The sequence below is a fragment of the Scomber japonicus genome, chromosome 11, assembly GCF_027409825.1.
Source record: "Scomber japonicus isolate fScoJap1 chromosome 11, fScoJap1.pri, whole genome shotgun sequence".
Taxonomy (NCBI): Eukaryota; Metazoa; Chordata; class Actinopteri; order Scombriformes; family Scombridae; genus Scomber; species Scomber japonicus.
Window position 1 is genome coordinate 23,208,259 of NC_070588.1, and position 18,174 is coordinate 23,226,432.

Below are 18,174 nucleotides of genomic sequence, written 5' to 3' on the forward strand. Positions count from 1 at the left end.
AAGCGACAACAGCACACAGGAGTTGCATTCTGGGGCACCGTCATTTCATCATGTGTAACAAAACTACACAATTCAATACTTCCTTGTTTGCTTTTAGGGATTTGATATCAATTCCCTACAGAATAATTACATTTTGCAGGATTTACCTCATTTGAATGTGTCTGTTTTTGAATAAAGAGTACTATTAGAGTGATCTAGATGCTTCCATAAGGTGTGTTTCCACTACCTTCTACAGCCAACTGAAAGAATTCCTCCCCCCTCTTATTACATTTCAGAAGAAACGCCTGATCCAGGGAGCAGCCTGGAGGAGAAATTAGCCGGGAGTTTATTGGCTCAGATAGAAAAGCAGCAGATTGAAAAGGGGTGAGATGATTGAACTCTCCTTTATTCTGTGGTCTGTCCTTTGTGCCAGGCTGCACAGTCACTTTGATGCTATCTCTGTCATTCCAGCCGCACACTGCGCCCTCGGTGCCACACACAAAGGAATATGATGCACTACCAGAGGACTTGAATGGGCTTTCCATCTATTTTCTGAAAGAGTGGGACTCTCCCTTTGATTCACCTCATCTGGTAAAGAATTGAGTGCCACTGATTATCAAAGTACATCATCACAGTAAAATACTCAGTAATGTATTTAAGAATAACTGACTGAGTTAATTCTAGTTAACAAACATGACCTAGCTTTTTTAGAAATCAGGCTACATTAAAACTAATACATTCCCCAATAAAATAGGTCACTTGTGGATGAATTTCCCTATATGCTGTGTATCACACTAACTACAAAGCATTGTGTTTTTCTGCATTAACATAACCTTCAAAGTAGTTTATGAAAATGTGAGTGCACTATGATCAAATACACCTAAAATATACCTAATAAGCAGAAAAAGGTCGCCTGTCAGACCCTCCTTCACAAAGGAACTGAGTGATAATGGGAGGAATGGTTGTACCTTGCTTACAGAGGAGGATAGAAGTGGCAGGGAGAAATGGGAGGAGGAGGAGACGGAGGAGGATGAATAACATCTTTCAAGGCTGCCATTACCGGAGTAATTCACAGACTAAGGAGCAAAAAGAGACCTTTGAGTGGGTGGCTTGATAATTGAGGTCTGATCAGAACCTCCATTAGCACAGAAATAAGCTGCAAATGGAGCAAGGGAGCTACATGAAGAGAGGAGCAGGGCAAACTGTGCTGAAGGAACATACGGCTCCAATCTCAATGAGACCCACTTCACAACACTTCTGCCTGTACTGAACATGTCCAGAGACTAGTGGACAAAATAATATAAACACTTGATTCTGGGTAGGATTGGTAAAAGGATAGAATATGATAGGATAGGTTGAATGCCAATTAGCGGGGTGTATCACATGAACGCATACAGAATAAGCAGCATTTGTCAACTTTGAAACAGGTCTGCCAATCAACACTTGAATGTGAGTTGTCACAGCAATGATTGTCAGCCTACTACAGACGCCAGTTAAAAAACGCTTCACCAAAATCGAATATGACAAATGGAGTGGCATAGAAAATCACGAGAACATATGCTGGACGCAGACAATCCGTGTAGACAAAGAGGAACATCAGTCAGAAGATGAATCAAACAAAAAAATATTTGTGACTGACATGTGGCATTTAGTTTGACTTATTTTGTCATAGAGTTTGAAATAGTGAGAACCTTCACATAGAGCAAGAATTACCATATTATTGTAAAGTGTTTGAAATGGTAGAGAATCATAGAGACATAGCAGCACTGAGCTGAGTTGAGCATGAAGGAGGTAATTAAGGACATGAAATTTGAACATGATTGAAGTAGTGATGAACATAAGAGTCAGTCCTATTAATGTGGTTATGCATACAGGTCCATTATAAAGGGTCTGACAGCAACTTTTTTTGTTCATTATGTCTACTTTGTCTACCCCATGTTGTATCTTATATCTGTGCTGTACATTCAGTATACTGTTATTAAAGATTCATATACACAGACTCCAAATTTTTACAGCTGGCAGTCAAATTAATGCAATTACTGGGCATTAATAATAGTGCAAATAAATGATAAATCAATGTAAATCAAATCAATCAGCACTGATCCAATGATGCTACAAATAGCTTTCCAACACTGATAAAAGAATAAATAAATAAAATTAAACATTAATTATTAAACAGTCTTCTGAAATGGAGCAATGCAACACACGGTTTACAGTAAGATGCTTACACTGACTACGTTCATAAAGTGTTATGTATGCAAATCACAGAATGTTTTTAAATGTATGTATGTGTGTGTGTGTGTGTGTGTGTGTGTGTGTGTGTGTGTGTGTGTGTGTGTGTGTGTGTGTGTGTGTGTGTGTGTGTGTGTGTGTGTGTGTGTGTATTGGAGCACTACATTTACAGGGATATGCTGTTACTGCCAAAATGTACTGGGGTAACACTATACTTTATATTCCCCCTATTTAGCATTCATATGGGGTAAATGAATAACTCACTATAATGTAGCTGTAAGTAGATATATGTGTTTATTAATGTATTTGTTCACAACTATGTGATTATTATGACTAACTGATTATGATTAAGTCCTGTAGGCACCCATAAGTTGAAGCTCGTATATAAGCAGATATAATAATGGATCATTGATGACAATATAGTGAAGTACAATTCTGTCGTTATAGGAAATTAGATTAGTTATGATTATTGAGAAAAAAAACAAACAAACACAAAATGTATTGTAGTTGCATACGACTTAATTGATTTCAAGTAAAGTGATACCTGTGTCTCTGTGAGGGCAAAGACAACAACAAATAGAGCACAATCAACAAACTGTACAAGTTCTGTCTTCTTGTGGGTTATGCAGTATATGGTACTCATACTGTATATTAATTCATAATCCCTAGTCTGCAATTCCTTAACAAAAGCCATAGGATTCTAGGTCAATCCTCTTCAAAAAAATTCATTTCATGGCTTAGGTCAAGCAGTGATTAAGTATTAGAGAATTCCATGGGAAAACCGGTGCGTTGTACAGTAAGAGAAGTAGCCCCTCTAAACCTCCAAGGTAATGAATGAAGAATAAGATTCGCTTGGCACTCTGAGGATTAGGAATATGAGGACAGCAGCAGGAAGAACAGACAGTGAATCTGATGGATACTCCTGTCAGGGAGAAGAGCACTACTTCCAATGTTCCTCTTACTGATTGATCTGAATGACTGGGCGAGGGCAGGGTGGAGGAGTGAAACAATAGGCACTATCTGAGCTGGGTGAGGTCTTATCACCTTCTTGGCTGTCTAGCCGGTAGAAGACTGGTTCATTTTGTAGAGAAGAAGTCAGTAACAAGTACGACATTTGTCAAGGCTTTGCAGCATTTCTCTGCAACAGTGTACATCTAATTCATTTATGGCAGCAGACCGAAAGATTGATACTTTGTAATATACTCTGTAATAGTATGGAAGCAGCTTTCATGTGCTAGAGCGTAATATATGTTCCCACTGAATTATGTCGCCTGATGTAAATGCTTTTTTCTATGAAAACTCTAGGGGCATTTAACCTGATGAATAGAAATCTGTATGCATGAATTTCTGCTTAATGGGATCCCTCACCTTTACTGAAATGCAATTATCCTGTTGCAAATGTGGTAAATATCTGAAACTATCTACATCTATATATTTCTATTATCTATATCTATCTTTTGTGTAAAACATACAGTACACACAGCACAGATGCAAACTTTACTTAAATCAGGACACATATTTAGCATAATGCATCATGGCTGTGTGTCTTGCACATTTAATATATGCTGTTATGTTTAAACATATTAAAGTACATTTTCAAAACATGTTCAGATAATGCACCATCAGAATAGAATCAGACTGCTTACTGATGTGTACAGATGGCCCTCCCCGTTCATGGCGATGTATAATCCTGTCTTCACAGACTGAATGGCGACAACTCTGAGGCCCACGGGAATAAGGTTGAACAAAGCTGAAAAACACACAGGTGAACAGGCAAACATGCACATACATAAAAATATCACCAAAACCCATTGTTATAAACAGATCTAACCATAACATCAGACATGTCCAAGCTATTCCATAAAGAGTTGCGTGGTAACAGGTTTTTGCTCCAACCAATCAGGGGCATACAAATCGACTAATCAACTGTCTGAAGACTGAGATCACTTGATTAAATGAGTCATGTCTGGTGTGCTTCTGCTTGGTTGGAATGAAAACATGCAGCCACATGGTCCTTTATGAAATAGTTTGGACATCCCTGTATTATGTGAACGTTAAATAAAGTGGAGAAAAAAAAAACATTAGGGTATGATTCATTATCCAAATGCAAGCTGCCTCTCATTGATGTTTCATAAAGCATAGATAATACAATTGCTGTAAATAAATGTTGCATTTCGGTAACCTCTGAAGATGAATTGTTGCATGGGTGGTGAATGTGACAAGTGTAGCATAGCCTCAGCCACATAGAGCTACCTAAGAAGTAGCTGTAATTAGGGCCACCACTGGTGCATGGTATTATATTGATTTAATAGCCCTTTTGTTGTTGTAGCAGACTCCTTGGGCCTGGTAGGTAATGGCTATTGTTTGTACTGGTGAAAAACAACAGGACTGGCCTGGCTGTGACATTAAAGTCTAATTTATGGAAGGTCACTCAACTCTTTTGATAAGTGTCGCTCAACAGAAATGACATGTTTTTCACATCCTTTCATGTCATGCACATAGAGAATTGCATTATGCCGTTGTCATATTTTGTATTGGGTGATTGGGTAGGGTTACAAACGTTGCCATGGAGATTGTAGATTTCATTGAACTTCTTTGTTGATATTTTGGACTGTAACTTTAGATGATTTGTAACATCCTTGTTAACTCTTACTTGGACCGGGTCATTTTTGACTCAGACAAAGTAAAGGTTAATTAACCTAACCTTTAACTGAAGCATAAGTTGAAAATGCTGTGCGACCCTTTAATTTCTGTCAAGCAACACTTTTTAAATATCGAGTGACCTCCCTTAAATAGGCCTTAAGTGTGTGTATATACAAGACTTAAAGGCACTTCACAATGACCTCTGCTGACCCATATGTAATTGGTATTGGCAGATTTGGAGCCTGAGGAAGCCTCGTTAACTGATGCGTGACCATTGGCTTTTGGTGGCCTCTAGCCAATTTACAAAAGGTTAGCATTTTGTGCCAACGTTTGATTTTGATTTTAGGAGTTTTAATGGTACAAAATATCCCTTGTCCACACAATCACTAAGACCTTTCAGCCTATCCAATGTGACATGTGCCACATCTCTTCATTGTGACAGGAGTAAATGACACAATGTAGAGTGTCAGGTTAGCGTTAACATCAAGCACTGGAATCAAATTAACCACCTAGCCTAAAGCGCTATAGAGAAGTGCAAGAATGAGCTAATAATACCTTTTCTCCCCATTAAGCCTAATGTTTCCTGGTCCACTTTCCCTCTTGAAGAGAAGGACAAATCTGTGTGATCCTATACTGTAGCTGCCATTTAAGATGACATTTCTGCTCCAAAGGCTACAAAAAATAAGGGAAGCAGTGAGGGGGGGGGGGGGGGGGGGGGGGGGGTGGAGTGGCACGGGCTCTCCAGAAATCTGATTAGGCACCCCCTACCAGAGTCAGAGGGGTGTAGGCAATTAGCTTGTAAGTATATAAATTAAGAACAGGTAGCATGAGAATTGACTGAAATGTAAGCTTAAATAAATATACATGTTGAGTTTTGCTTATTACACAATTTCATATGTGGTATAGATTCAAATGTCCAAAATATATCGCTTTTTTTAAATCCAGCAAGATATTTTACACATATATCCTCAGAATACACTTTTGATTTAAGCAAAACTAATCCCAATTTTCTTCAGTTTCGCCACTTACATATGATAATGTAATATGCCTAACGGATAGGAGCCACGTACAAAATAAAGGAAAGTGATAGTAATAATGGAGATGCATTTATGAATTAAAGTCGTTGCTTTATTACCTATCTGCCATTGACAGCTTATGTGGAGTTCTGCATGTTTATATTTTGTACAAAAGCATTTCAACTGTTTATATTCACTGGAACCAACCAAGACTTTAAATGATCATTTTAAATAATAACCTTGTTAAAATGTTGACTTGTGCATTCATTAACAGCTGCAGAAAAGAGAAATTAAACCCCTGAGCTGCTGAGTGGTTGGTTTCTCATTCCTACAGCTCTTTTGTGTATTTCTTATGGTTGCATTGTGTTACAAATGGTACTTACTTATTGATAATATGCCATATCAGGACACATAGTGTATAGCATATTTGGTATTTCTTACCCTGAATAAACAACTTAACAGTTATTAATATTACTATTAACAGCAGGACTTTAAATATGACACCTTTCAAATGTGCCCCCTTCTTTTAGGATATGCCCCCCCCCCCCCCCCCCCCCCCCCCCCAATACTTCCAGTTGAGTAAAAACAGACACAACGTCATGGTACTTACAGGAATTACTGCTGTCATCCTTGGTCCCATCAAGAGAGCCATCGGGATTCATTTGCAAGTAGTATCCCTGCCTGCAATATAACCTGGTCACTATACCCTTGAGCTGGGGATCTGCAGGAGAGAGACAGAGAGAAACAACAGCAGGAGATACAGATTAGAAAAAACATTATGCCAGAAAATCCATCAGAGAGTAGCAGGTGCAGGCATGTTGAGACAAAAGCTTGTTACAAGGACTACGGTAAGACTCAACAAATAAGCTATTTGCGTCATTGTAGCGAGAATATTCTAATGTGTTGTTTTTCTTAAAGTACAAAACACCATGAAACACAGTGCAGAACTATTTTTACAATACTTTATGACTCCTGTGTATTTTTACAGGCAAATCCCATATCCAACTTTCTGTGCACATAAGCCCTGCCCTGCTCAGAGATAGGGCATCCAATTATAGGGAACAGAATTAATCTGTGGTTGCCTTACTCCCATAATGAACCCAACAGCACCCTCTCTGGGTCCTCAGTGTGTAGGATGTGAGAGCTTCTGTGCTCAGTTCCTTCTAGCTGACCCAACAGGGGAATTAGCCGCATATCCACCGTAAATAAATCACCGATTCGGTTTAATTACCCAGCAGCACTGCAGCTCAAACAATCATGTTGCAATTTAGTTGGCATTTTGGGGGATTTGCAATAACGTGAGGGAAAGTGAAAATGTAGAAAGTTGAAGGGATGGAAAAGTGAAAAGGATACATTTTAATAAACCTGCCTTTGGGGACGCCTCTGGAAAAATATTACTTGTGCTCAATTTGTTTGTGTGTATGTGTGTGTGTGTGTGTGTGTGTATGTGTGTGTATGGACAATCACTGGGGTCATATACCATCAACATTAGTCTTATGGTGGAGACAGCCATCACACTAGATTTCATTCTAAGAAAGCCCCGAGGGAGGTGAACAATCAACTTCACCTGAGCCTAAACCGTGCTCCTTGCAAGTCTGTGTGTGTGGAGAGAGGTGTGTATGGGGGGCTGAAGTGTAAGAGAAAGAGAGAGAGAGAGAGAGAGAGAGAGAGAGAGAGAGAGAGAGAGAGAGAGAGAGAGAGAGAGAGAGAGAGAGAGAAAAAAAAATGTAGAGAGAAAAAGATAGCAAGGCCACAGAGGACAACGCAAAAGGTCTCGACTAGGGCAGGGAAAGGCTTTGTTTTTCTGTCTGTGTGCGGTTCAAGGCGCTCTCCTCTGAAATGGCTCTGTCAGGTGATAGTATTAGGAAGCTCTGAGACCTTTCTCTGCCGCCTGAGAAGAAGAGAAAACGCCTCTCTCCTGCCTGTGTCTGAGCTACGGACGTTATAACCGGCATTCAGCACCAGAACAATGAAACGGTGGCTAAAGCAAAGCAGCCTCCGCTATAAGCTTTGAGCCAGCTGACAGGACAGTGACAGCATCGCTCTGATTAACAGTAACACTCAGCCCAGTCAAAACTGTTGCACACATTCAGCGGGAGACAGATGTTACTATGCAGACATCATGCTTTCTCTGTCTGCTGAGCTAAATATCTGATGAACTTATACTCTTGAACATCCCTTTATTGTCCAGACTCTGTTACCTATCATACCTCAATTGTTTCATTACAGATTAATCTTTAGTTCATTTATTCGATTAACTGATTAAATGTGACTTTCTAACAGTCCATGACCCAATACATTGATTTTACAATGATATAAAACACAATGGAGACGGTGGAACCAACAAATATTTGGCATTCTTTGCTTGATCAATGAGTTACAGTTAATTATTAATTTTGTATTAATTTTCTTGCAGTCTATGTTGCATAAAAGAAAAGAAATTCAAATGCATTACTGATTTTATTTGATTGCAATCTCAATCTTTTCTTTCTTTTTTTTCTATTTCTATTTCTATTATAACAAAAGACATTGGGTACACACATAAAGCACCCAGAAGTCAGATCACGTACAGCCTCAAGACCACACCCATATTACACAACAATGTAATGATGGAAAGATGGGTGAGGAAACACACAGTCACATAGATAGAAACACAAGCATTACACATACACACACACATTTTGACGCATCACAATGACCACGAGACGCTCCTGTGTGGACCAAGTTGGCTCACCTGCGATCGATTAATGACTTTGATCAGCAGTGTTTAAACAATGTGCGGGAGTGAGATTGATTTTAAAGACAGATCAGCGGGGGCAATGTGCCATCATTAAAACTGCATTACTGGTTGCTGGTGAATATTCCCTGAGTGTACATGTACATGTGAGTATATGGATGGATGTGAGTGCATGTGTGTGTGTGTGTGTGTGTGTGTGTGTGTGTGTGTGTGTGTGTGTGTGTGTGGAGGTGAACTTGGCTCCTCCATCGTGCTATAAATCATGTGATGTTGGCTGTGTTCCCTCGGGAGAGCCGGTCAGTATGTCTCAGGCGTACGTACACACACACACACACACACACACACACACACATACATACACACACATACACACACACACACACACACACACACACACACATTGATTTCCCATCCAGTTTTGAGCTTCAGTATTTTAGAGCGACAGCCAGACTGAGCTGAAATCTGTAACATTGTAGCTGATTTATCAAAATGTAATTAAAGTACATAAGGAAGACATGAAGCAAAGTCTTAATAATATGGCAGTTGAGGCATTATCCTATTCAAGAGTGTCTGAATGAACATTATGACTAGACGTCCTCGAATACCAGCAGCATTCGAGTTTGACTTTAGACATTCATGTTTTCTAGTACATCCCTTAGTGTGACATAATAGGTTTCTCTAATTCTTACAAAGGTGCAATTCATCGTGAAGGTTGAGCCTAACACGAGTCAATAGATGAAATGCTTTATGTATAAGTGATATATTCTCTTGTAAAAGGGAGAAAGAGGAGAACTGTTGATCAAACTATGGAAAAGGACATGGGAAAATAAAAATGCTGAATGCAAAGATCTAGAGGAAAGAGAAGTGTTTTTATGCCTTGAAATGATGCAAGCACTCTTTAAAATCTAATACTGCTTTGAAAATGTCTCTGTGGAATTGTGGATGGTCCTTGACTCAATCGCTTTCTTTCTTCTGTCCTCCTGTCTCTTTTATCTTTGTGTCTCTCCCCTAGTCTGCTGTAATGTTCTCTCTCTGTAACATAGAGTAGAAAGCTATCCAACCTCTACTGAAGTTGGACTTTCCCCACCCCACTAGTATTCGTTTTTACAACAGGAGCTTTGTGTGTTTCTACATGCCACTTGTTTGTTTCTAAGGAAACAGAGTGGTGGTTTGGCAGCAGCAGCAGCAGGGGGTTTCCCTGCAAAACAACAAGCATCAGAACCATAAGATCTCAAATTGTGTTGTTCTGTAGCAGAAGTCCACTCTGCATATTACTGAACTCTTAAAAAGGTTGATTTTCATGATTTCATTTCCTTTTTCTTTTTGTTTGGTTCAAAAGCGGCACCATCTTCCCCTTCCTATCTTACCTTACAACCTTTCTGGTGTGTCATCTCTGTGTCTGTGTGAACATGTGTCTGCGCACACATACAGACACATGTTAAGCTCTGTGAAAAGCAAACAGAGCACTGAGTATAGGACACACACACACACACACACACACACACACACACACACACACACACACACACATATGGGCACAGCTGCAGCAGCAGTTGTAAACTGCTGTCAGCCCTACCCTGCCTGACCCACTTTGGATGTTTCTGGAATAGAAGAAGGGCTTTTCCAGCCTGCGAAGGAAAAACCCCACCAGTGTTTTTTAACTGTTGTTGTTGTTGTCATGGAAAAGTAGATCAAGCAAGGAAAGCTATAGCACTACCACCCTATTCCCATTTTTTTATATCAACCACATCTCTGACATCTGAACAATAACTCATCTGATACAGACAGCTCTGAATGCTGACTGATGAGGCACTGCTGTGTGCTGTCAACATACCCTCAAATAAACAGCTACCGCACAGGGAGGCATTCATCTCAAATGGATTTTTAGATCATGTAAGCTAATCTAACGGTCTGATCTATGTAACATGATCTAATGATCTATGGATATAATCTAGAGAGATAATTAGAGCCAGAGCAGTGAGATTACGGACGAGCCCCAGCTGGCTGCGCCCCCAGCTCACTTACTGGGTTTGAGTGTAATAGGATTTACAACTCATCTAATCCCTTAAAAAAAAAATCAACGTGATCACTGGCTCTGCATATGATATCAAAATAATTTGAAATTACGGCTGATACAGCAGAGAAAACAGAAAGAGGTGTTCCCAGTGTATTCTCTGAAGTGCTGGAGGAGAACAGGAAACCACATCTGTGCATTCAACTTAACAACGCAGACAGTGCTTGATTTTTAAAAAGTGTTCATTATCTACAGGTCTATAGATTTGTATTAATTACCTGTCATAATAATAACATTTCAAACACAAAATGGAGAATAAAGAATATGGGTAAAATTAGTATTGATTGTCAACAGATATGATAATATTTTCTTTGAATTTGACCAGAATGCTGTGATGCTCAAAAACACAATTTATATCAGGGCCAATCGATACAGCCCATAAGGGTTAATCTAGTGTCTCACTCAGAAGATCAATAATCAAAGCCAAAGGGAATACTGGGTGTTAGAGTACATTTCAGACACAAAACATACACTCCCTCATTCTGACAGATCTCAGTGGGATTCTGACTGTGACTCAAATACATAATCATAGTCTGTTTAGAAAAGCTGCTCTATTCTCTGCAGGCTCAGCTGTCGCCCAGTAATGACAACTGTGCATGTCTACCTGTGTTGTCATAACACGTATGATTGGTGGTGCATTTGGTATTATTTACTTACCAAAAAAAAAAGTCTTTCTGGGGTTTCAATTAAGCACCCCAAACAAGCCATTACTCTTCCTGAGCTGTGTGCTCTTGTGATAATAGAAAACAAAGAAAAACAAAAGGGGTGAGGAGAAGAAGAGGTGGGGAGTGGTGAGTCTGATATCACTTGGTAAAGATTTTCCTAATTCTCATGTGAGGGTGAAATTAATGAGGTATATTCCCATTAGGCTTTAAATCACAAATAACACAAAATGAAAGCAAGAGAAAACTGTTGCCCATGTTCCCATTAGTGCTTCTAAAATGAGGACAAACAGGTTTCCCCCCTTATGTTATTTCAATTTTCATGGGAGTTTTTCTCATCCACCAGCCACCAGGCAGTGGGGTCATGCTTTTGGAGGCCTCCTGACACAGTTCAGCAACACTTGTGCTTTTTTTTTCTATTTCATGGTGAGAGAAGTTGCTCTATAAAATGGCCACTCCAGGTGTGATGTTGTTAAGTCATATCAGGGTTGCCAGTGCAGGTTGACTTGCCATACACATTTCTGACTCTCATGTTTATTTGTGACATACTAAAACACACACCATCATCATCTGTCCACACCCCTGATCTGTACGAGCTTCTGGACACAACTGAGGTTTTCAAATAAAAAAAAACAGATGCGCCACAAGCTATTTTAGAGGTGACAGAGGAGGGCAGACAATTAGACAAATATTCAGACAGCCACACAAACACACACACACACACACACACACACACACACACACACACACACACACACGGAAAGAAACACAGGCCTGGAGGATAGCCGATTATAACCTGCCATTTTGATACACGCTGACCCATGTCCAGATGTGTCCTCTATGTAATATCATATAGATCCTATTATATCAAAGCCATTTCAATCCATGTAATCTCTAAGGGTAAGTTAGGGGAGTATTGTTTAATTCCAATATTAATAAAGTCAAATACAAGAGACAAGAGAGAGACTCAGCTTTCAAAATGGTTCTCTTTGTCCACCAGATGAAAGACTTGACATTGCTTCTAGGTGCATTGTTAATGTGAATTTGCCATCAAATTCTAAACACATGAGGCTGTTTAAATGAGTTAGAGTTATATGTGTGATGCAACAGGTTTGATACCTGATGATTCTAAGAGGAACATGCAGCAGACACCTTCCATTTACTCACTAAGAATGGGAAATAATTGGACCAATTTCTTTCTTAAATTAATTATCCTAATTCATTTTATCCGCACAATTGCAACTGAGTCCAACTGTGAAATAATTGTTGACAGTGCTCTTTAACAATCCCAGGTTGCCACATTAGATGGAAAAAAAACCGTTCATGGCATTTTCATAAGTGGAACGAATATCAGTTGAGCAATAAGAGGCCAGTGGCCCACGAATTTGTAAAATGATGAGAGAAAAGATGATGTTTGAGAGGCCTAACCTCCATTCCGTGGGAGATATTGACCTTTTTGCTTGCATATAAATGAATTTCATTTCCTGCTCTTGTGCTGTACTTATGTACTAAGCAGTTCAGCGAATGGTGTATGTGCTTCATAACCATCGGGCCCTTTCCACATTGCCGAGGTGACAGCTGGGTAAACCTGTCCAAACCATTTGGTACAACTCGTCAGGAGCCTGACAGCTACCTGGGATTGCATGTAAATCAGACGCAGGTTTCGTGTTTCCAACCAAACCCACAGACTCCTGACTTACTGCTCAATACAATACAATGTTTTCCCCATATTTGAACTTTTTACGCACGCAGGTGCAATTTGGCATGTTATATTAAGTATAGCCTTCATTATTAATTCATCATCACCTTGTGTGCTTTAACCACATGTAATTATGAGTTATAGGCCTAATTAGAGCTATCAACCAGTGGTTGGATGTATGGACGTTAACACTGAATGCACAATGCGATACGCGAACACAGCAGCCACTTTGCACACTAAAGTTCCCACACCTTGTCTCCGTAGTCTCCGCTTCCTGAGGCCGAAGATGCGCACTTTAGAGAAGATGTCGACCAGGTTCCCATTGCAGAGCCCCTTGTTCTTGTTGGGGCTCTTTCTCCGTCGGTTGGTCGAGGGCCGTTCTAAATGCTGCTCCCGTGCCTGCCTCTTCTGTCTGATCAGCCCACTTGCGATAGCAGCAGCCATGGCTCAAAATGTCACAACTGCTCAGGTCCAGTCTGCACACGGAGCACAGACTACACAAACAGCCGCCTCTCAAGAGCTCTCAGCCCGGGTCACAGTCCCATAGTGGCGGCTAAGTGGTCCGTTCTGTGATGTCAAATGTCAATTTTGATTTTTTTTAAAGAGCTGTTTTCCTTGTTTTGTCCAAACACTACATGGTAATTGCGATATTGAAACAGCTGTCTGTGTCATCACCCGCAAAATTGTTGGACATGATGGAAAAAATGAGATCAGTTCATGCGTAATTCCATACATGCATCTGTAACCATAGTCTTGATGAGGAGCTATACCAAACTCACGCGGACCGAGATTTCAGTGGATTATTCATACCTGCACACTGGTGTTTTTGTTCATTGTCTGAAACACGTTCAGTGGCATCGCCTCCTTAAATGTCCAAAACCGGCGGCAGCCTCCTCACAGAGAATTCGCGCACTCTTTCCTCCTTTCACCCTCCGTTTTCTCCTCCTTGTGTCAGACGAGGTTGCTCTATCAAAAGTCGCTGTGGGGACGCCTGTGCATGTGCATGTGCGCCGCCAGCAATCAGGCGCCTCCTACGAAGATCACCACCCGAGTGAAGAAACAGCAGCCCGGGCGAAACGAACTCCAAGTTTGCAAGAGGCAATCCGCGACAGGGACCCTGCGATGACTGATCAACAGTCACACATTAGGGGGATGCAATGAAATACGCAACCGTATGCTGTAGTTACACATTAACGCATAAAAGGCTAAATGAATGCAAACTTATATTCCAACTACCTGACGATCTGCAGGATAGCGTTTTTTTAAAGCGTATTTTCTCCTCTGTATTCCGTTCAGCAGTTCTTTTTATTAAAAAAAAAACAGACTCACAATCACAACACAGGCGGTTGGGCGCGAGAGGAGCCAGGGAGAAAAAAACATAACCAAAGATGATCTGAGTCCTGTGGAGATGACGTCTGCATTGTGTGACAAGCTGCATACAAATATATAAAGTTAAACCCCCCCGGTGATCAGAAAACTGTTCGACCTAGTGGATTTTCCAATAGAGCCCACGGCGTGAGAGATGCATGTATGACGACCGGCGCGTAATGGGAATAAGGAAAGTATACCGGCACTGCTATAATGCACATTTATTTTCCCACGCTCAAAGAAAAAAACCCCAGCCCGATAGGCAGTGGTAGTCACTCGCCTCTGTCTATGTACCCCCAGATCAACAAATCCTTCCCATCAACAAGTCCTAACCACTCGTTAGTACACGCCTGAGTGGAGAGGGTGCCCTCCCCCACTCCCTCCCTCTCCAACAAGAAAGCTGCTATAAGGAGAATGAGCAAGCTGGTCTGAATGCTGCCACTAAATGCTACGATTTCATTCTTGAAGCAACACATTTGCAAATTAGACAGAAGCTATGAAACACACTCTCTTTTTTTGTTGATGTGGCTAAATTATTGGATTAAACTGACTTTGAGCTGACAGTGGTAAGAAATAAAAAATAAAAAAATGTAATGTTCACCCCACTGTTACAGTCACATCTTCATATTGTGAATAGAAATCCTTACAGCCTATAATAACTTTATGCTCCACAACACCAGAGGGGAAATACTAGTTGCTGCACATGCTGTGTGATAAATGGGCAAATTGTTTTAATTGCAAACCCCTCAGGCTGCGCGCCCCGTTGACTCTGTATGCGGTTTCAGCACCAAGGACAGCGCCAGTATTTCAGCACCGAACAGTGATAGAGGGAAACGTTTCCTCCACTCAAATAGCCTTTACTGGCATGTACACCACATACTGCAGGAGGTCTCATATGAACCACAAGTGTGTGTGAGTGTGTGGGTGAGGGGGGTGGGGTGGGGTAGGGGCACTCTTAATGTTCCACCCCACCCAACCTATTGTTCCTCTGTTTAGATTCTTAAAAGGACAGGTAGGTTCTATACGATAAGACCCCGTGTAAGACAACACGTTTGAGCCTTGTTTCTAAATGAATATCTTCCAAGTCTCAATCACAGCCGCAAAAATTAAAACTCAAGAGAGCCATCTGCTGTTTGTGGCTGTAATTAAACGAATGGGCTCATAGGGGACAGGAGGAGCGGCGCATTGCATAGCCCTGGTGTGCTTTGCTTTCGCTCTCCGTACGCCAGACTCACCTGTTGATTTCCAGCTGTACGGATGTATGAATATAGGATTGAGCTGACAGATGCACAACTACACAGGGGCATCCTTATTCATCCATTCCCATCACAGAGGAAGAGGGCGTGGGAAGAGATTAAAGCAAGCACGGCGGAATGATAGCGGTGTCCCTGCATGGCGACTAAAATAATACTGCCTATAGAAATAAAACGCACCCATACTACCTTATAGATGGTTTATCAAGCATTTATAAAAGGTGTCTAGATGGTTAATCCGCATATAAAATCATGCTTTAGTATGTGTAATCATGGTTAGGCGGATTTTTTGTTTTGCACTGATCTCAATCCTCTGTATCGAGCTGATGAGGTGCATACAGAGTTTATGTCCCGTGGCTGTTCACAAGCCTCCCGCTCCGCAGTGCTGTAGGATGCACTGCAGTTAACGCTCCAACCAGCAGCGGACACTGTCAGCCCAACAATGGTCCCTCACATACACACAGCAGTTGTGAAAGGGAGAGGGGCTTCTGTGCTGCTCACATACTGTAGTGTAGATAATCGATCTTCTTCAATTATAACCATCAAGGATTAGAGGAACTTGCATTGCTCGAATACAATCAAAGCTGAACAGTGAAATAAAGGAGTGCTCTAAATGATGGGATATAATCCTGCGTGTTGAGTCATTCTAACACAGCTGGATACACTTAATCACTTTTTTACAAACAGTTATCTGTATTCACAAGATGGTGATGATTACAGCCTCCCCAGCCTAACACTAAAAACACACTGGTATAAGAATGTGACACACAAAAAAAAAAAAGTTTAAAAGAATTGTGGGGGTAAATGGTAAGATAACTTTAGAATCAGAAACTGTTTACAGCAGCATTATCTCTTATTCTCTGTCTTGCCACAAAGGTATTCATCAGTGTTGTTTTGCTTGCACAGAAAAAGAACCCCCCCCCCCTTCCCCCCTCCTCATAAATTCTCCAAATGTGGCACTCCAGCAAAGCACAGAATACACCGCTTTGGGCTGGATCCATGTTTGGGATAATACTAGAGGAGGAGAGGAAGCTTTGCACTGTGTTTTTTTTTTACATTCTCAGTCACACAGTATGAGGCTGAACGCATGGATGGTCAGACAAGCTTTCCACACATAGCACAGACATGGACTTATCTGCTGCTATACATGCACAAGCCCGGAGGAGCATGAATATAATCCGTGAGAATGCAAACAAATACAATGCAGGGCTGTCACAAAGCACACCAAAAAAAAAAAAATTCATGTGAAACGCACAAATCTACATTCATATAGCAAAACAAGGGCGCACATACCTACATTTTTTTTCCTCCTACATGTGAATGTATGAGAGTCCATGGCAGTCCCATTCCAAAGCCCTCTAAGCCAAGACCTTTTTCTTGTGACTTCTAATGTCCCATTTATACTTCTCCTTCGAGGACCTAACATTGTTACGGTGAACTGACAGTCTGCCCCGGGCTGTTCACATTAATTTGTTCACAGACACTTTCGGCACTTAGGCATTCTTTAAGTTGGGTCACGGAGAAAGACAGTTAGGGGAACACATTTGGACACTTTGCCTGAGACTAAATATTGCCTTAGGGTCTAATTTGCAAGAAATTAGCCAGTTACAGAGAAGACACATGGGTGAAACACAAGGCATATCAGCTTGTATTCCTGTATTAGCAAATACAGTGTTGACGCAGTACCAGAGATAATAATACCAAACTGAACCTATATGGAAAACCATGGAGACCCAAACGCGCTAAGATGCAATGGAGCAGAATTTGATGCAGACTTGTGAAGCCACAGCCTCATCAGGTCAGAACATACTAATCTAATCTCCTCAGCGGAAATTACATTACTGTTAGTTAGATGTCCTGCTGCCCAGGCACAACAAATGTCACCCAATGGAACTAGGATAAACAACCCATTTGATTATTGCTATTACTTTGCTTCAGGGCCATGTGTTTTTATCACCCATCCTGATAGGGAAAACAGTGAGTGAGACTCAGCACTTCTCAGGCCCAGTGAAATAAAAGAAGCTTAACTTGCCAGGATCAAATTACATTGCATAATAAAAGACGTAAAGTTAATTTAATTTGAAATGAGTAACGATTTTGCTTAGCTAGGATTTATGTCATTTTTTTTTGCTCCTTTATCCCACTATTCCCCCCCATGCTTCAGTTGTTTAATCAATGAATATCACAAGTCCATCTACTGGAGTTATAAAAGCTTAGAGAGCCTGCTTATGCATCATGGGTATTCTACAGTGTGTGTGTCTGGATTGCATGAGTGTGAGAGAGTGTGTGTGTGTGTGTGTGTGTGTGTGTGTGTGTGTGTGTGTGCCTCATTTGTTTTCATGAGTCTAATTGTACAAGCTAATCAGCAAGCTAAGATAGAGTTGTTCACATCAAGAGTTGGAGACGTACAATGAAAATTGAGAGCTTTTGTAAGTGGTCACAAATTAGGCTGCGTAGTGGGTCCCTGGAGGAGGGCCAGAAAGGTCAGGGGGTTATTAAGATTCATGTTAT

The 18,174-nt window shown here is 40.8% G+C and overlaps 1 protein-coding gene across 2 annotated transcripts in view; it reads right to left on the minus strand.

The window, feature by feature from the left end:
* The window catches only part of fgf14 (fibroblast growth factor 14), a 101,791-nt gene that overhangs the window by 22,093 nt on the left and 61,524 nt on the right, over positions 1-18,174 (minus strand). Inside the window, exons 1-3 of one of the 2 annotated variants that reach the window (XM_053328484.1) lie at positions 13,294-13,486; positions 6,481-6,591; positions 3,858-3,961 (exon numbers count right to left, since the gene is read on the minus strand). In XM_053328484.1, the coding sequence (XP_053184459.1) occupies positions 3,858-3,961; positions 6,481-6,591; positions 13,294-13,486 (408 nt within the window). Of the gene's footprint in view, positions 1-3,857; positions 3,962-6,480; positions 6,592-13,293; positions 13,487-18,174 lie in introns of those variants that run through there. The other variant, XM_053328485.1, reaches the window with a different exon arrangement.